This window comes from Sapajus apella, unplaced genomic scaffold (assembly GCF_009761245.1).
Source record: "Sapajus apella isolate SASKATOON/1434 unplaced genomic scaffold, GSC_monkey_1.0 scaffold175, whole genome shotgun sequence".
NCBI classification, from domain to species: domain Eukaryota; kingdom Metazoa; phylum Chordata; class Mammalia; order Primates; family Cebidae; genus Sapajus; species Sapajus apella.
This window is the reverse complement of record NW_022437115.1, coordinates 853,273-873,135: the sequence shown is the minus strand read 5'-3', so window position 1 is coordinate 873,135 and position 19,863 is coordinate 853,273. Positions and strand designations below refer to the sequence as shown.

Genomic DNA, 19,863 nt, shown 5'->3' with positions numbered 1-19,863 from the left:
AGAACAGTTTGCTGTCCATTTGGAGTAATATTACATTACTTTATACTCCAAATACACTCCAGGTTGATTAAATATTTAAACATAAACAACAAAAACTTAAGGATTAGAGGAAAATATGGGAGAAAAGCTTTTCCTTTTTTTTTAGAAGTCAAGTTTCACTCTTGCCCTGGAACTTCAGGCAGATGCCACCATACCAGGCTAATTTTTGTATTTTAGTAGAGGTGGGGGTCTTGCTAAGTTTCCCAGGCTGGTCTCAAACTTCTGGGCTCATGTGATCCTCCTGTAGATTCCCCAGAAAAGAGCAGCAAACAGGCATGGCCTCTGTCCAAAGGGAGGGTGCCTTCGGAGGCTGCTGGAGCAGCATGTTACCTGATAGTCGGTGCTGGTGGGTAGTAGAGAACAGGGTAACCACCTGCCAGGGGACAGTCAGGATTCTTGTGGCCACACCCCCAGCACAGACTTTCAAAAAGCCTTTGGGCCCCTCCCCTAATTTTTTTTTTTTTTTTTTAGAAGAAACAAGGTCTTGCTCTGTTGCTCAGGCAAAAAAAAAAAAAAAATCCAGTGTCTAACAACCATATGAAATATGCCTAATTTTACCTAAAGATTTATAGACAGGTAATATCTAGTATTATCAACAGAATGGGAAATAGGCATCCTCAGAGGCTATTGGTAAGATCAAACTTTTTGGAGGACAATTTGGCACTATTTATTAAATTTTAAAAGTGCATGCCTTTGGCCCAGTAATCTTCTAAAAATTAGAAATTTATCTTGCAGAAGTTATATATGTACATGTGTATATATGTGTGCATATATAATATATAAATGTTTATTTTAGTATTGCTTTATAAAATTAAAAATAAATAACAAACACATAAAAAAGAGATTGGTTAACAAATTATGGTACATACCTACAATATAAAATGATGTCGGCATCAAAAGGAATTATTTTGGGCTGGGCGCGGTGGCTCACACCTGTAATCCAAGCATTTTGGGAGGCTGATGGGGGCAGATCACGAGGTCAAAAGATCGAGGCCATCCTGGCCAACATGGTGAAACCCTGTCTCTACTGAAAATACAAAAATTAGCTGGGTGTGGTGATGGTGCACCTGTAGTCCCAGCTACTCAGGAGGCTGAGGCAGGAGAATCACTTGAACCTGAGAAGCAAAGGTTGCATTGAGCTGAGATCACGCCACTGCGCTTCAGTCTGGCGCGTAGTGAGACTCCATCTCAAAACAGACAAACAAACAAAACCAAAGAATTATTTTGACCTGCATATCCTGATATGGTCAATGTCCATTATATACGATTAAATGTAACAAGTAAATTGGAGAAGATAATTTATAGTACCATTCCATTTTTATTTTAGAAGGTAGTATCTAGAAAATACAAAAGGTTTATACACAAAACTGTAGTAGTAGTTTTGGGGAGTGGAGAGGTGCCTATACTTTCTAATTCCTACATGTTGCTCTTTTCCAGTGAACATGTATTTATTGTATAATTTTTTTTTTTTTTTGAGATGGAGTCTCAATCTATCATCAGGCTGGAGTGCAGTGGTGCGATCTCGGCTCACTGCAACCTCCGCCTCCCAGCTTGAAGCGATTCTCCAGCCTCAGCCTCGCGAGCAGCTGAGATTACAGGTGTGCACCACCATGCCCAGCTAATTTTTGTATTTTCAGTAGAGACAGGCTTTCACTATGTTGGCCAGGATGGTCTCAATCTCTTGACCTCATGATCCGCCTGCCTCGGCCTCCCAAAATGCTGGGATTACAGGTGTGAGCCACCACGCCCCGGCTCTTATTGTATAATTTTAAAATACATGTATTCTGAGGCAGGTGCAGTGGCTCACACCTGTAATCCCAGCACTTTGGGAAGCCAAGGCGGCTGGATAACCTGAGGTCAGGAGTTCAAGACCAGCCTGGCCAAAATGGCAAAACCCCATCTCCGCTAAAAATATAAAAATTAGCTGGGTGTGGTGGTGGGCATCTATAATCCCAGCTACTCAGGAGACTGAGGCAGAAGAATCACTTGGACCAGGGAGGCAGAGGTTGCAGTGAGCCAAATTGGCGCCACTGTACTCCAGCCTGCATGACAGAGTAAGACTCCTTCTCAGAAAAAAAAAAAAAAAGAGTATAGAGACTCCTCAGTGTTTTTTACATGAGTGTTCAGTTGAAGTTACAGGGATATTAATGATTGATAGAAGAACCAAACATGTAAATATTGTGTATTTCAAACAGTTGTGATATGGATAGGAAGAACCCTTTTATTTACTTCATTTTTGAGATAACAAAGAAAAAATGAATATATTTTTATATACAACACGAAAGAAGTCTTTTATTACATTATTTTTACATAACATTGGTTATAGCAAGGGAAACAAAATATTACTCATGTTTAGCATTTGCTAGGATGTGGTTATAATGTTAATGACAATAATGCTTCCTTTAAATAATATTTGTTGTAAGAGGAATTCACCTACTGTATGTAAAGGTGAGGAATTGCCTTGTAGCCTGAAGATCACCCAGATTTTAATAATGTCTATTTATCCTATTTTAGGAAGCGGGTATGTGATCCAAAAGAACATCTATGCGTGGGAGTCGCTAGGTATGGGGAAGTACCTCATGGCTCTGGCTATATCAGGACCTGTGTACATCATCCTGCTTTTCTTTGTTGAAACCAATATGTTCCAGAAACTGAAAACCAGGGTGTGTGACTTCTGCATGAGGCAAAATTTGGTGAGTAGGTCAATGTGTAAATCCTCTGGGGCAGGCCCAGGGCCTGGCTCCATAGCTTCCTTCCTGTGGTCTGTAGCTGCCTTGATTCTCAGCATCAGAGGGAGCCTGCGGATCATCTGGTCCCATCTCAGAGCAGAGAGGTGACAGCTCGTGCCCAGGGACTCCCAGAGAGGGAAGAAGGCTTGGGCTTAGTCCCTAGGCCCTTTTCATGATGCTGGCCACCTGTGGGGCTTTAAGGCCTGCTCATCAATGAATAGAAACAATACCCTGAGATTAGGCCAAGTGGGGTGGCTCATGCCTGTAATCCCAGCACTTTGGGAGGCTAAGGCGGGTGGATCGCCCAAGGTTGGGAGTTTGAGACCAGGCTGGACAACATGGTGAAACCCTGTCTCTACTAAAAAATACAAAAATTAGGGTGTGGTGGTAGGCATCTGTAATCCCAGCTACTCAGGAGGCTGAGGCACGAGAATCGCTGGACCTGGGAGAGGGAGGTTGCAATGAGCCCAGATCATGCCATTGCACTCCAGCCTGGGCAACAGAGCAGGACTTATCTGAGAGTCCTAAAACCAGTCACCTTCTAGAACACCTCTTACCCCACAGACATCCATGAGCCAGACGGGAGAAAGTTCTGCCCAGTCAGATCTTGGTCTGAGTACTTTCCAGAAGCCAAGACCACCCAAGGAAACTGTAGAAAATATGCTTTTATTATATCTTGACATCCCCAGGTTATAATTCTTCTAGCTTTCCTCAAAAGTTGATGCCATGTTGTTGCATGTCCACCATATCATGGTCACGGCAATCTGAGTTCAGTCTTTGATACCTGTAGTTGCTTCTGAGATAGGGGTGCACATTTTTATGAGAACCAGTGTCAGCTGGGCACCTTCAGGGCCTTCAAGAGAGGATCCAGTTTTTGCTGGTCCCTTCAATCTCTACCTTCTACCATTGCAAAAGCAGTTACATTTTCCCTCCTTGTCTTGGAATGTAGGCAGTGTTGCACAAAGTAGCATTAGTGCCTGAAGACCAAGATGTGGAAGAAGAGGCAAAAAATATCCGGACTTATTTGGAAAATTTGTGTCAGAAAAATCCACTAGTTGTTAAAGAAATATCAAAGGTAAAGTCAGACTTGGCTTTAAAAAGTCATGAACATTCTTCTTTTGGGCCCTTTGCATAAGGAATCAGTAAAATGAAGGACTCTCAGCCCTGCCCGCAGGTGTGGTGTATTGGCACGTGCCTCAGAGTGAATCACATGAGTTCATTTGTGTGCCCTGAGACAGAAATTTGGATCTCAGCCCTCCATTGTCTCTTCTGTGGTCCCCTGGAAGACAAGAGGGCCTGGGATGGGAGGGACACCAGAGCCATGAATCTCAAGAAGCAAGGATGTGGGCCAGGTGCGGTGACTCATACCTGTAATCCCAGCACTTTGGGAGGCTGAGGCAGGTGGATCACTTGAGGCCAGGAGTTTGAGACCAGCCTGGCCAACATGGTGAAACCCCAGCTCTACTAAAAATTAATCTCTACTAATTAAGGAAAATTAGTAAGGTGTGGTGGTGGGTGCCTGTAATCCCAGCTGCTCAGGAGGCTGAGACAAGAGATTTGCTTGAACCTGGGAGGCGGAGGTTGTAGTGAGCCAAGATCGTGCCATTTTGCACTCCAGCCTGGGTGACGAGAAACTCCATCTTAAAAAAAAAAAAAAAAAAAAATCCGTGAACTTTGTACCATTTCCCCCCAAGTTTGTTATTCTTATTGTTTCCCTGTGGTTACTGGAAGTTAACAAAATCAAGGCCAGGCATGGTGGCTCGCATCTGTAATCCCAGCATTTTGGGAGTTGAGGAGGGCAGACTGGCTGAGCTCAGGAGTCTGAGACTAGCCTAGGCAACACAGTGAAACCCTGTCTCTACTAAAATTTTAAAAAATTAGCCGGGTGTGGTGGTGGGCGCCTGTAGTCCCAGCTGCTCGGGAGGTTAAGACAGAATTGCTTGAACCCAGGAAGCGGAGGTTTCAGTGAGCCGAGATCATACCACTGCACTCCAGCCTGGGTGACAGAGCGAGACTCTCTCTCAAAAAAAAAATCAGAAACAAACCCTCAGGCAACATCAAAAATATTTTGTTAGCTTTAGGGACAGAAGGGAAAGGGCCTATCTTAGGGAACTAAGTTCTCAATTTGCAAAGACAGTTGGAGAAGAGAAAGACCTTAATAAACCTGCTGGGAGTAACAGCTGAGAAAAGGCAAGTCCGAGCCTGGGTACAGGAGAGGCCACGTGAGCCCAGAGAGCAGCTGGGACCTACCCCCGAGCAGGTGTGCAGCAAGCACAGTGTAACTGCTGGACTGCTGATTTCGTTGCAACCTCCTGACTGCATCTCCTGTCTTGTGTGTCTCAGATCTACGTCCAGAAGGTACCCCTGCTGGCTGTGAACAAAGTGTCCTTCACTGTGCCACCACAAGAATGCTTTGGCCTGCTTGGCATCAATGGGGCTGGGAAGTCTTCCATTTTCAAAATGCTGACTGGGCAGAAGCCCATAACCTCTGGGGACGGCTTTGTCAAGGGCCTCAGCATCGGCTCTGACATAGGGAAGGTGAGTGTGTCTCTGGAAACAAACCTGGGCTATGACACAGTATTTGGGGACAGGAACTGGAACAGGACTTGCTCTCTGAAAATTCCATGTATGTCTTTTGTCTGTGATCCCTAAATCCATAGCTCCGTCCTAGATTGCTTCTCTGAGCTCCGGATCATGTGTCCAGATGTTTACTTAACATCATCTCGTGAATGGCCCACAGGCATCTGAAACTCAGCAGGGCCAAATCTCCCCACACCCCACCGCCCCGCCAACCTGCTCTTTCCTCCTCCCTCATGCTTCCTTGGGGAATGTGTGGCACACATCCTCCTGCTGTTCAAGGCACCTCTCCAGACATCCAGTCAAGCACAGTCCGTGGATGCTCCCTCCCAGCAGCCCTTGAATCTGCTGTCTCTGGACCTGGTCCTCCCGCACTCCCCCAGTTGAGGAGGCTTCTGTTCAGTCTGTGTTTTCCTTAACTTGTCTGCAGCGTTCATAATGCTGACCCTTTCCACCTTCTGACTAGGCTTCCTCTGTTAACTGCTGTAGCTTTCCCCTCTCCTGGCTCTTCTCAACCACTGACACATCCTTCTCAGAAGAGGGTCTTTTCCATCTGGCCCTTACATTTCACAGGGGCTATGTCGTCAGCCGCTGTCTTTCTCACTCCACGTGCACTGTACCCGCCTATTGTCTTCTTGGCTGCTGTGGCTCCTGTTACCACGTCTGTGGATGCCTCCCCAGTAGCCGCACCCCAGCCCACTCCAGCCCTGCGCTTCAGTCCTGCATGCTGATACCTTCTCATCAGCGTTCCTTGGACCTCTCGCAGATGTTTCAAACTTGAACTTAATATCTACACCTAAGCCTGACCCACTTCTTGGAGTCTCTATCTCAGTGTTGGCACTGGTTCAATGAGACACTTCTTGAAGGCCTTGTGTGTCCAACCATTGTGCTAGACCCAGTGGTTCTCACTTGCATGAGCACATGAACAAGCCATTGCCATGAGGTAAGTGCATAGCTGATGTCGGGGTGCTACAGAGGGGATACGGTCAAAGGCCTCTAGAGAGACTGCACTGCGGAGGCACAGTAAGAGTCCTACTCTTCACAGCGGACGCACGCGTGAGTCACTCTATTGCCAAGAAGTTTATCAAGCTGGCCTCTGTCCGTGCCCTAATCCTGTAGAGAGAAAGAAAAAGAGCCCACCCAGTCTAGTTCCAGAATCCGTGCTCTCAGTTGCCACTCTTATGCTGTCTTTCAGTGTACCTACCTTAGTTGGAGAGTTATAACCAATGTAAGCCCTTCTTGGTCATAAAACATTTACTATTCATTTTAACTTTTTATTACTCAAAAAATCGTGGGCAAGTTCTTCTAATAATGTCAAACGAGGAAATTCTGGCCCCCCTCCTGCTGATGATAACTAGAAAAACTGGACCAAATGTTAAAAACATGTCTGAAAGTCTCAGAAAGCTAACAAGATAGTGAAGCCTTACTGGGCCAGGAGGTAGAAGACGACAGGGGCCCAGGGAGGTGAGCACTGCAAAGCTGCACAGCTGAGAGTGGAGTGTTGCTCTTCATGCTGAGTGACAGGAGTTGGAATTCAGGGCTTAGCCGGGGCAAGACCATGCCTGGTGAAAGCATCCTTTGTTTGAGTTGAGACCCTAAAGGGCTGCACTGTAGACATAGGGGTGAGCTGTGGTCATGCAAGCTTATACAATAATTGCAAAACAGCCTGGACTTGATAGCAGTCTTTGACATGAAATTGATGTGACCCTAAACTGCCAGTGCTCCCAAGCATCTGTCAGAAATAAAAAGCGGTGGCTCACACCTCTAATCTCAGCACTTTGGGAGATTACAGAGGGCAAAACACTTGAGGTCAGGAGTTTGAGACCAGCCTAGCCACCATGGTAAAACCCTGTCTCTACTAAAAATACAAAAATTAGCTGGGCATGGTGGCAGGTGCCTCTGATTTCAGCTGTTTGAGAGGCTGAGGCAGGAGAATCATTTGAACCTGGGAGGGAGGAATCGAAGATCTCACCACTGCACTCCAGCCTGGGCAACTGAGCGAGACTCTGTCTCAAAAAAAAAAAAATGGCCAGCCATGGTGACACATGCCTGTAATCCCAGCACTTTGGGAGGCTGAAGCAGGTGGATAAGTTGAGGTCAGGAGTTTGAGAGCAGCCTGACTAACATGGTGAAAACCCATCTCTACTAAAAATACAAAAATTAGCCCGGTGTGGTGGCACATACCTGTAATTCCAGCTACTCGGGAGGCTGAGGCATGAGAATCGCTTGTACCTGGGAGGTGGAGGTTGCAGTGAGCTGAGATCAAGCCACTGTACTCCAGCCTGAGTGACACAGAGAGACTCTGTCTTAACAACGACAACAAAAAAAACAAAAACAAAAAGGTAAATCTTCTTTAGGGAAAGATTATATCATCCTAGTCCTCAAACGATTTCTACAAACAACTTGACAAATGCAATGCTTGGTGCACAATAAAAAATACCCAGTTACCTGTGGATAAAAGCTAACACCCCAAATTGCAAAAAATAATAATAATTTAGAAGGAAGCACGGAGGGTCAAAAGGGTGGAAAATATACAGAAGAGGTAAGAGTCATTGTGGTATACAGCTTCCAATGTGTGCCCTCGTAAAGCTCCTCCCAGCATTCATACCCTCGAGTAGTCCCTCCCCATGTTGTACCAGGGTTGGTGCATGTGACTGGTAAACACTGTAGTCTTCTGAAGAAGAGATGGGGTGTCACTTCTGAGACTGGGTCATAAAAGACACTACAGCCTCTGCCTTGGATGTACTCTCCCCTTCACAGCACTCACTGTATTTTCATGGTTTGCCAGATAAACAGAACAAATAAAATACAATAAACAGTCACATAGAGGTTTATTATGAGGCATTGGCTCACACAATTATGGAAGCTGAAAAGTTCCACAGTCTGCCGTCTGCAAGCTGGAGGCTCGGGAAAACCAGTGGTGTAGTTCCTGTCCAAACCCAAAGGCACAGGGACTGGGGTGACACGGTGTCAGACCCAGTCTGAGTCTGAAGGCCCAAAAGTTAGTGGCCCCAGTGTCCAAGGATAGGAGAAAAAGGACGTCCCAGCCTAGTAAAAGGGCAGAGGTACTTTCCCTCTGCCTTTGCGTTCTCTTCAGGCCCTCTGTGGGTTGGATGGTACCCAGCAGCATCTGTGAGGGCAAGTCTCCACTCCATCTCTGATTCAAGTGCTGAGTGCTTCCAGAAACACTCTCGCAGGCACACCCAGAAATCATGTTTCACCAACTATCTGGGTATCCGTGAGCCCAGTCAAGTAGGCGGATAAAATTAACCAGCTGCCTATAATCCCAGCACTTTGGGAGGCCGAGGCGGGCGGATCACTTGAGGCCGGGAGTTCAAGACCAGCCTGACCAACACGAAGAAACCTGTCTCTACTAAAAATACAAAAAATTAGTCAGGCGTGTTGGCGCATGCCTGTAATTCTAGCTACTCAGGAGGCTGAGGTAGGAGAATTGCTTGAACCTGGGAGACGGAGGTTGCAGTGAACTGAGATTGCACCATTAGACTCTAGCCTGGGCAACAAGAGTGAAATGCTGACCAGGCGAGGTGGCTCATGCCTGTAATCCCAGCACTTTGGGAGGCCGAGGCAGGCAGATCACGAGGTCAGGAGATCGAGACCATCCTGGTCAACATGGTGAAACTCCATCTCAAGTAAAAATTCAAAAAAAATAGCTGGTCATGGTAGCGCACCCCTGTAGTCCCAGTTACTCGGGAGGCTGAGGCAGGAGAATTGCTTTAACCCAGGAGGCAGAGATTGCAGTGAGCCAAGATCAGGCCACTGCACTACAGCTTGGGTGACAGTGCGAGACTCCACCTCAAAAAAAAAAAAAAAGAAAAGAAAAAAAATTAACCAGCATGTTCTCTCTGAAGGAAGCTAAGTGCCTTGTCATGCAGACAGCTAGGTGGCCTTGCAGAGAGGCCTGTGTGGTGAGGAGCAGTCAGAAAGTACCTGAGACCTGCCAGCCACTTGGAAGCAGCTCCTCCAGCCTTCAAGAGACTTTGGGCCCAACCAACAGGTTAGCAGAACCTCATGAGAGACCCTGGCCAGCACCACCCAACTAAGGTGCTCTGAGATTCCTGATGTGATGCATAGAAACCATGCAATAACAAATTACACCCAAGCTTTGGAGTAATTTGTTATTCATCAACATGACTAATCCACATACGAAGGATACAGCAAGGTTTTATGTGTGTGTAACAGAGGTTCCAAAAGGAAGGGAGACAAGGCAACATTTGAAACCATATGGCTAAAACTGTTCAAAATTTACGAAAGACATCAATTGCAAATGAAGCCCTATTCACCTCAAGCAAGATAAATGAAATCAGCCCCTAGGAACAGTGTACGGAATCTGCTGAAAACCAACACAAGAAAAAGTCTTAAAAGGACCCAGAGGTAAAAGGTGGATTCCCTTCACAAGAGTAACAGTTACTGGTACCAGACCCCATCACAGAAGTAATAGAGGCCAGGAGACAATAGAACGATACGTTGTGATATAAGAGGAAACAACCTACCTAGAATATAGTAACCAGTAAAACTATACTTAAAAAAGAAAGGTGTTGTGTTTTGTTTGTTTGTTTGTTTGTTTGTTTTGAGACAGATACTCACTCTGTCACCCAGGCTGGAGTGCAATATGGCATGATCATGGCTCACTGCAACGACTGCCTCCCGGGTTCAAGCAATTATCCTGCCTCAGCTTCCCCAGAAGCTGGGATTACAGGCGCGGGCCACCACCTGGCTAATTTTTTTGTATTTTAGTAGAGTCAGGGTTTCGCCATGTTGGCCAGGATGGTCTCGATCTCCTGACCTCATGATCTGCCTGTCTTGGCCTCTCAAAGTGCTGGGATTACAGGCGTGAGCCACAGTGCCCAGCCAAGTGATTTTTTTTTTAAAGAGGGATCTGTGAGTTTTGACTGAAAGCTATAATAGTAATGTATTATGAGGCTTAAAACACGAATAAAGGTAAAATACATGACAACAATGGCTTTAAGTCAGGAGAGAGTAAAAGAAGTTAAACTATTTTAAGGTTCATGCCTTGTTCGTGAAAAAAGTACATAGTTAATGATATCCATCGCTAAGTCAAGGATGCATGTTTTAATCACTAGGAACAACCAAAGGAATAGGGGAAAGGAGTATATACCTTTTAAGCTAATAGAGGGGAAAAATAGAAAAGTGAAAAAAATATGACAGAAGAATTGAGAGAGAAAAAGGAACATAGAACATTTGGGCTACCCAGCCCTGAATAAGATGGTAGATTGAGGCCAGGCATGGTGGCTCACACTGTAATCCCAGTACTGTGGGAGGCCCAGGCGGGAGGATGGCTTGAACCTAGGAATCCAAGGCCAGCCTGGACAACATAGTGAAACCCCGTCTCTACAATAAAATTTAAAATTAGCCAGGTATAGTGGTGTGTGCCTGTAGTCCCAGTGATTCTCTGATTCTCCTGCCTTGGCCTCCCAAGTAAGCGGGATTACAGGTGAAGGCCACCACATCTGGCTAATTTTTTTGTATTTTAGTACAGACAAGGTTTTGCCATGTTGGCCAGGATGGTCCCAATCTCCTAACCTCATGATCTGCCCGCCTCGGCCTCCCCATTGCTAGGATTACAGGCATGAGCCACTGCAGTAAGCCATAATCACAGCACTGCACTCCAGCCTGGGCAAGAGAGACTTTATCTTAAGAAAAAAAAAATGTGTTTTTATGCATCACATTTAAATCCAAACATCAGTACTTACGTTAAATATAAATGAACAAAGGCTCCAGCTAAAAGATTAAAATTATCAGAAAGTATACTCAAAAGGTTAAACACAGAATTACCATATGACCTAGCAATTCCATTCCTAGGTGTATAACCAAAAGAACTGAAAACCTACATCCACACAGAAACTTGCACAAGAAAGTTCATAGAAGCTTTACTCATAGCAGCTAAAAGTGGAGACAACTCAAATGTCCATTAACAGGTGAATGGATAAACATGTGGTCTTGCTGTATAATATGTAATGTTATATAGCCTTCTTCCTTGTCTCTCTTTCCCTAAGCAGACACTCCATGTGGTTTGCTTTCTTTCCTTCCTTTCCTTCCTCTCCCTCCTTCCCTCCCTCCTCCCTCCCTCTCTCCCCCACTCACTCTTTCTTTCTGTCTCTCTCTGTCTTTCTTTTCCTTCCCCTTCCCTTTCCTCCTTTGTTGCAGTCTGTCTCTGTCGCCCAGGCTGGAGTGCAGTGATGTGATCTCAGTTCACTGTAACCTCTGCCTCCTGGGTTCAAGTGTTCAAGTGATTCTTGTGTCTTAGCCTCCTGAGTAGCTGGGATTACAGGTGTGTGCCACCACACCTGCCTAATTTCTGTATATTTAGTACATATGGGTGTTCACCATCTTGGCCAGGCTTGTCTCAAACTCCTGGCTTCAAGCGATTCACCTGCCTAGCCTCCCAAAGTGCTAGGATTGCAGGCATGAGTCACATTGCCCAGCCTCCATGTGGTTTTCTGTTTTGCACCCTGTAAAATCCTCTCCATCCTCCAATCTCAGGCAATGGAGCCCAGGTTTGTCTAGCTGTTTGAACAGGGAGGAGAAGAGGGGAGAAAATAGGAGGGAAAAATTTCTCAAAAGTAGCATCCCACTCTTTTCAGCATCTGGAAGCAGATGAACATGGGCACAAACCTGGGTGGCCAGCTGCAAGTTTAGAAAGGCAAAAACCTGACGTCAGGAGTTTGAGATTAGCCCAGCCAACATGGTGAAATCTGTCTCTAGTAAAAATACAAAAAATTGGCTGGGCATGGTGGCTCACACCTGTAATCCCAGCACCTGGGGAGGCCAAGGTGGGCTGATCCCCTGAGGTCAGGAGTTCGAGACCAACACGGTGAAATCCCATCTCTACTAAAAATATAAAAATATAAAATTAGCTGGGCATGGTGGCACCCACCTGTTGTCCCAGCTACTCGAGAGGCTGAGGCAGGAGAATCAGTTGAACCTGGGAGGCAGACGTTGCAGTGAGCCGAGATTGTGCCATTGCACTCCAGCCTGGGCAACAGAGCAAGACTCTGTCTCAAAAAAAAAAAAAAAAAAAAATTAGCCAGGCATGGCGGTGTGCACCTCTAGCTCCAGTTAATCACAGGGCTAAGAGGAGAACTGCTTGAACCCAGGAGGCAGAGGTTACAGTGAGCCAAGATCACACTACTGCACTCCAGCCTGGGCAACAGAGTGAGACTTCATCTCTAACCCCCTCAAAAAAGGTGCAAAAACCTGGAAATGAGTCAAATGAATTTTTTTAAGAGCTAAATAAAATCTAGAACCCTTCCCTGGATGACTAAGTAGCAGTTAAAATAGGTGAAGGTAGGTCTGTGTTTACTGACCTAGGAAAATCTTTAAGACATAATGTTGAGTAAGAAAAGCATGCACTTTGGGAGGCCAAGGCGGGCAGATCACCTGAGGTTGTGAGTTTGAGACCAACCTGACCAACATGGAGAAACCTCAGCTTTACTAAAAAAAATACAAAAAAATTAGCCGGAGGTGGTGGTGCGTGCCTGTAATCCCAGCTTCTTGGGAGGCTGAGGCAGGAGAATCGCTTTAACCCAGGAGACAGAGGTTGCCATGAGCCGAGATCGTGCCATTGCACTCCAGCCTGGGCGACAGGGAGAGACTCCGTCACAAAAAAATAAATAAAAAGCATGTTGGCTGGGCGTGGTGGCTAATGCCTGTAAATCCCAGCACTTTGGGAGGCCGAGGCAGGTGGATCATGAGGTTAGGAGATCGAGACCAGCCTGATCAATGTGGGGAAACCCCGTCTCTACTTAAAATACAAAAATTAGCTGGGTGTGGTGGCAGGCGCCTGTAATCCTAGCTACTCAGGAGGCTGAGGCAGGAGAATTGCTTGAACCTGGGAGGTGGGGGTTGCAGTGAGCTGAGATCACGCCACTGCACTCCAGCCTGGGTGACAGAGTAAGACTTCATCTCAGAAAAGAAAGAAAAAAAGCATGTTACAGAATGATAGATAAAGGATGATACCATTTGGCAAAAAGCAGCACCCAGCCAGTCCTGAGCAAGGAGCCTAGGCCCACGCAGTTGCCTTTGCCAGCACAGAATGCCGGACGGTGCACAGCTGCCTGGCCACAGTGGGCTGGGGCAGGCCGCCAACAGACTGCAGGAGTCTTTACCTGAATATTTTACAAAGAAAAACGATTTGCAGATTACAAGTCTAATAGAAAATATTTCTAAAGGGTAAAAAGCAAAGCAAGCCTCTTATATTGACTGGATGCTTCAAAGGCACCAGGAAGTAGGGAGGCACTGGGTGCTAAGGTTTCATGCTGGGTAAGCTGGAGGAGGAGCCAAATAAGTGATCCACCCTGCCCACTGCACCAGCAGCTCCCTGATGTAACTATAGTACCACTCACAGGCCCTTCATGGTGCGCATTCACGTGGCGGATGTGGGTAGCGGCAGAGGCAGCAGCCTGGAGCAAGACCAGCAGGTGTCCAGACCCTTACCTCATTGGATGTTTGGTGAGCCTGTGGGAGGAGGGTTTCCTCTGACGAGTCTCCCTCTCGGGGCTGTTTTCTAACCCAGGTACGGCGGTGGATTGGTTACTGTCCTCAGTTTGATGCTCTGCTGAACTTCATGACAGGCCGCGAGATGCTGGTCATGTATGCCCGGATCCGGGGCATCCCAGAGCGCCACATCTGTGCTTGTGTGGACCAGATTATTGAGGACTTAGTCATGTACATGCATGCTGACAAGCTGGTCAAGACCTACAGGTGAGATCTGAGGCTTCCCCCGGCCCCTCCACCTCCAGTTACAATGTAAGTTCCAGTTTTTCCCAGAGCTGGAGAGCAGGACAAAGCCCCCAGCTCTGGGCATGAGGTCCCTGCCTAGGTGGTTGGGGGCAGCTTCCACTCCTGTAGAAGAGGTCAGTGGCCTGGGCTGCCCCAAGGCACCACTTCCTCTTGGTCCTGGGCTTGAGTGGATTATGAAGCTGCCCCAGTCCGAAGGCAGTTTACATGGCTGACGACAGGCAAATGGTGCCACAGGTGTTACTGTCCTGATAAGATGAGGACAGACCTTTCTTCCTGCCACTTCATGAAGGGCTTTCTGTTTTCGGTAAGTTTGCGTTTTAAGCCCACAGTTACCTCATACCTCTGTGTCTAGGGTACCTGAACCGCTGATGTTCTGCTGAAGAGCCTGGGGTATTCCTCAGGCTTCTGTTGTCAGTGATAGAAGCCCAACTCCAATTAACTATTAAAGCAAGGCCCCCAGACCGAAGGGGTCCAAGGACTCTCTTCGCGTTGTGTGCAGCGTCCCTAGAGGCACATGGCGGTACTGCACACCCAGGATTGGGAAGTAGAGGTGCCCACACCGTGGGCAAAGTGGGCCCAGGGTCAGATGATGATATCCCTTGGCTCTTCCCTCTTTGTTGGCTTCTGTTTCAAGCAGGTTTTTATGTTTCCCTGTATCTTCTGAAGATCAAATGAGTTCATATTTGCACAGTTTAGAACAGTGTGTTGCACATAGTAAATGCTGTATGTTTTAAGTTAGCTAAGATGGGCCAATGCCCTTCTTCTCAGATGGAGAAGCACTTGCCCTCAACATTTCCAGACCCTCAAAGAAGACTCGCCAACCATGTTCTCACCCTGGACTCATCCCTGTGTCCAGGGGAAGGGGTTATTCCCTGAGTGGATGGCCCCAGCCATGGTTCAGCCCTGGGTGAAAGCAGTGGGCTGCACTGCTGAAAGCCCCATGAGGGGTGTGGGAACACTTCCTGAACAGAGAAGGAAAGGGGGTGAGTGTTGAACCAGCAGTGCTCACTGCTGGAGTCTGACCATTCTCATCACCTAACCTTCTCCCCTCTACCCTCAGTGGTGGTAACAAGCGCAAGCTGAGCACTGGCATCGCCCTGATTGGACAGCCTGCTGTCATCTTCCTGGACGAGCCATCCACTGGCATGGACCCCGTGGCCCGACGCCTGCTCTGGAATGCGGTGGCACGAGCCCGCGAGTCCGGCAAGGCCATCGTCATCACCTCCCACAGGTAGAGCCTGGCTCTGCGGGTCACTGGAAGTTTCAAAACCAGGTGGGCTGGGAAGGAGCCAGGTGGCCAAGAGATCCATCAGCAGCTGGTGCAGAGTCTGTGAGGAGATTCCCTAGGCTCTCCACATGAGCCGCACTCTGAGCATGGGTATCAGGAATGGCCTGATCAGGGTACCAACCCCCCTTCCTGTCTGCACGAGCCTTTGGCACTCCCAGCCCTGTCTCAGGCCCCGCCCTCTCCCCAGCATGGAGGAGTGTGAGGCCCTGTGCACCCGGCTGGCCATCATGGTGCAGGGGCAGTTCAAGTGCCTGGGCAGCCCCCAGCACCTCAAAAGCAAGTTTGGCAGCGGCTACTCCCTGCGGGCCAAGATCCGGAGCGAAGGGCAGCAGGAGGCGCTGGAGGAGTTCAAGGCCTTCGTGGACCTGACCTTTCCAGGTGTGTCCCAGCCCTGGCAGCCCCACACTGGGTGGGCCCTGGGACCCTGTCTAGGCCTCTCCCATCCGCCGTGAGACGTGTCTGTGCCTCACCCCTGCCATGTCCCATCTCCTCGATCCTTGGGACAAGAATCACAGTGCCGAGCACCCAGGCACCCTCCCTGATCCTCCAGCCCAGCCCTCACAGCCACACCATCTCTCCTTGCAGGCAGCGTCCTGGAAGATGAGCACCAAGGCATGGTCCATTACCACCTGATGGGCCAAAACCTCAGCTGGGCAAAGGTGAGTGCATATCTTTGACATGACCCACTTTCTGGGGTAACTCTGTCACCCTCTCTCACCCTTTCTCTCCTCCCCATCGCCCTGAAGTCATGTTCAGTGCTGCCGCTGTCCTGCCATCTCCATGGCAATGTTCACGTGATTTCGTAGAACAGAAGGTGTTTCAGCTGGAAGGGACTTTGGAGATCAGGTCCTCCTGTCCCCTCATTTGACAGAGAGGAGAGCAGGCCCAGAGAGGAAACACCACATGCCCAGGGACACACAGCAAGCCAGGGACCCTGCCAGGCCTCTGCCCTTCTGGCACCATTCCCACCCAAGAGTGCGGGCAGTGGAGATCCATAGCACTGACTTCTTGGGAAGTGTTCTGGAACAGCCGAGAGAGGGATGGGCCTCTTGGGGGCCTTGTCACAGTCCCAGAGGCCAGCCCTTCCATCCTGTCCTCCCCTGTGTGCGTCTGTGGGACAGCCTGGCCACAGCAGCCTCCTCCCTCCTCTCAGGTGTTTGGCACTCTGGAGCAAGCCAAGAAGAAGTACATGCTGGATGACTACGCAGTCAGTCAGGTCACCCTGGAGGACATTTTCCTGAGCTTTGCCCGCCCTGTGCCCCTGGTCCAAAGTGAAGGCCGACGAGAGCAGGCAGAGCACGAGGGCCCCTCATCGTGCCCGCTGCCTCCCTCAGAGCCTGTCCTGCTATAATAAAGACATCCCAGTGCCAGGTTGGCCCAGGTGTGCCTGGCCTGCCCTCAGCTTCCAGGGCTACAGAGGCAGCTCTCAGCCCAGCTGGCTCGGCACGGGGCTCTCCCCTCAACTGCAGTGCATGGAGCAGAGTGGGGCCCATTGGGGAACTTGAGAGGCCCCCTGGAGAACCCAGGAGCGTTTCAGTAGAAAGGGATGCCCGAGTCCTACCTGAGTAGCCTGTGGTCTTCCTGAGACCTGGCTGTGGAAGCAGCCTCAAAACATCTTGCATGTCCTTTCCAAGGGTGGTGGCCAGGGGGTGACCACAGTACTAACCATGGCCCGACCAGGTGCCAGCTCTGTGGTCAATCCCCTGCAGGCATCATGTCATTTGATCACACCACCCTCAGGCCCAGCTTCAATGGGCCTGTCCTGGCCATGCCCTTGCTCATGGGCAAGAAGTCTGCAGGGCAGAGGGAAATGCTTACCCAAAGCTTGCGCTCTTCCTTGTCTAGAATCTCCTGCCCAGATCGTTTGTCCATCCAGTGCACTCCCTCCCAGGGCAGGGCAGGCCATGCCAGCCAACGCAGCCTGAGACTCGAGGTGCAGGAAAGCAGCAGCTCTGCAGAACTGCGGGTGGAGTTTGGATGGGTGTGTGGGGGGTTCCACACATGTGCACAGATCCCTTGGAAAGCAGGATAGAGCCAGAAAGAGAGAAGGGTGTCCGCAGGCCAGGGCAGGCCTGGCTCCTGTGGCCACATGCAAGAGTGGAGCTTCGCAGAGACCATGATTCTCAACTCACACCTGGCCTCCAGGTGGTAATGACAAGGTTCATCTGAAGGAAGGAGGAAAGAAATATTGACAAGTTTGCTAGCCTAAGTTAGGATGTTATCGTATTTAGATACTTGGATGTGTGGAGTTTCATCCTCTTCCCTGGCTCCTGCAAAGTTAGGGCTACATGTGGTCCTATATGCACCCATGAAGTGGGCAGCACCCCACCTCCCACATGGCTTGACTGCCCTAGAGGCAGCCAGCAACTTCCCACATCAACAGGCAGGGGAGCCAGGGTTACAATGGGGCAGAGGTTCTCCCAGTGGGGTCCCAGCAGCAGCAGCAGCACCATCGGGAAACTTGTTAGAAATGTAGGCTCTTGGACCCCACTCCAAACCTACTGAATCAGAAATGCTTGGGGCAGTGCCAGCAATCCATGTTGCAACAAGCCCTATAGCAGGTGCTCTGACACAGCTCCAGTGTGAGAACCTCCACTGAGAGCCTCCACTGAGCAGAGGCCCCGTAGGCCCCACACCATCGCACCATCCAGATGCAGATGGATGTGGCCACATGCCTTTGTCGTGGACGTTCTCCTCTCTGAGTCCGTCAGCGGCCTTTCTTTCTCTGTGGAGCTCACTGTCCCTTGCCACAGGCCCCTCAGCTCCCTCTGGGAAGTTCAGGTGCAGGACTCAGGAACATGTGGGGCACCGGCCTTGCCTATGCTTCCCACAGCTCTTGCCCAGAACAATGGCGTGGCACACCCGTGGTCGCCAACCCACCCTCTTCTTAGTGCTTGTTTCAGGTGACTGCTCCCTGTGATGAAGGCCACCTCTGCTCCCACATCCAGCTCTCATTCCTCCCATGACCCTCTCTGCCTCCACTGAAGGCCCATCCTCCTCTTTGAATGTGGGATGTCTCAGGTTCCCAACCTACTTCGTGTTCCCGTACTCTTCCCCCTGCCCCTCACCACCCATGACATTTTCAACTGACACCTCATTTCACCAGGAATTTCCCTGAGCTCCTAACGGTTTGGACTTTTCCAACAAGGCGTCACCTTGGATGTGTGGACTTTCACCCTCTTCTAGAATCCCCTGCCCAGATCGTTTGTCCATCCAGTACGCTCCCTCCCACAGCAGGCCATGCCACCCAACGCACCCTGAGACACAAGGTGGACACACACTGCTCCGGCCTCCAAGTCTGTGGCTTCTCTCCAGGGCTGACCCTTCTAATTTGGACTTGAAAACAAGACTCTTCAAACCCACAGATCCTTACTGATCATTTCTAAAGCCCAGTGGGAAACGGGCTGACACCCTGGAGGAGCCACTCATCACCCCAGTGCAGCCCTGGAGGCTCCGGCTGCCAGCGCAGTGGGTGGAATGGGCCAGGCATGGCTGGAGTCAAGACAACTCCTGCTCCCTGAAAAAGACATTTGCCTCTCAATATAGAAAGAAGAGTGATCAGGACACAAAGCACAGGATGGACTCAAACAACATAGGGAGCAGGGATGCTGTTCTGGGTCCTAGAGGTAGCCGGTGTCACCAGTGTGCTCATGGCTGGCTCTTGATTAATCCCTTCAAGAGGCTAACCCTGAAAGTGAACCTCTGCCCTAGGGGGAGACAGGTAACAGTGACAAAGTAGGAAACAGTAACCTAGGCAGACAAAAATGAGATGATGGGATAAGAAATCTGGGGGCTGAGAACATGGGATATCTGGGGAGCAGGCCCCAAACTCGCTCATCCTGTCCTCTCTTCACCCTCCTTCACCAGCTTCCTGATTCCAGGGCAGGGAATAGTCCCAACTTCCAGGGCCTCTCTGGGGCCACGAACTCTGTGCCCTGTGCTGTGATCACCTGCGTACTCTGTCTCGCTCCAGGCTGGCTGACGCCTGCACGCCAGAGCTCCTGTCTGTGTGCCCAGGACAGGCGCAGTACCTTTAGGGGTTCTGTGGTCACGAGGGCCGTGGGCACTCAGAAGGATGGGAGGGTGCAGACTGAGGGAAGCGTGAGGGAGAGGGGGCAGCCTTGGCCCAGGCCCCCGCCTCCACCAGACCCTCGGGAGGCTGAGTGTCTTCCCTTGACAGCCCGTGCCGTGAAAGGGGTGGAGTGTGGCTGATTCCTGAAGGACAGCTCGGATGGGCTCTGCCGGACACAAGAGTGAGCAGATGTGACACCTCCCTCCGCGAGCAGCTCCCAAGTGGCGCCGAGGAGGCGAGGCAGGGGGCAGCAACCGGTCAAAGTGATGGGGAGGGCTTGCCCCGGTCCTGGGGCACTGAGGCGTCCAGGGTGCGCCACGTTTCGCGGGAAGAAGGGGTCAGCGTTCCGGAGGGTAGGCCAGGGGAGACTTGCAGCG

General features: G+C 49.5%; 1 protein-coding gene across 1 annotated transcript in view; it reads left to right on the top strand.

Annotated features, from left to right (window-relative positions):
- Positions 1–16,784, top strand: part of LOC116542898 (ATP-binding cassette sub-family A member 17-like) — a 119,479-nt gene extending 102,695 nt beyond the window's left edge. The window contains exons 23-29 of the mRNA XM_032268088.1: positions 2,465–2,732; positions 3,718–3,843; positions 5,112–5,306; positions 13,900–14,087; positions 15,187–15,357; positions 15,602–15,792; positions 16,000–16,784. Of these exons, the coding sequence (XP_032123979.1) occupies positions 2,465–2,732; positions 3,718–3,843; positions 5,112–5,306; positions 13,900–14,087; positions 15,187–15,357; positions 15,602–15,792; positions 16,000–16,091 (1,231 nt within the window). The 3' untranslated portion in view covers positions 16,092–16,784. The remainder of the gene's footprint in view (positions 1–2,464; positions 2,733–3,717; positions 3,844–5,111; positions 5,307–13,899; positions 14,088–15,186; positions 15,358–15,601; positions 15,793–15,999) is intronic.
- The last annotated feature ends 3,079 nt before the right edge of the window (positions 16,785–19,863 follow it).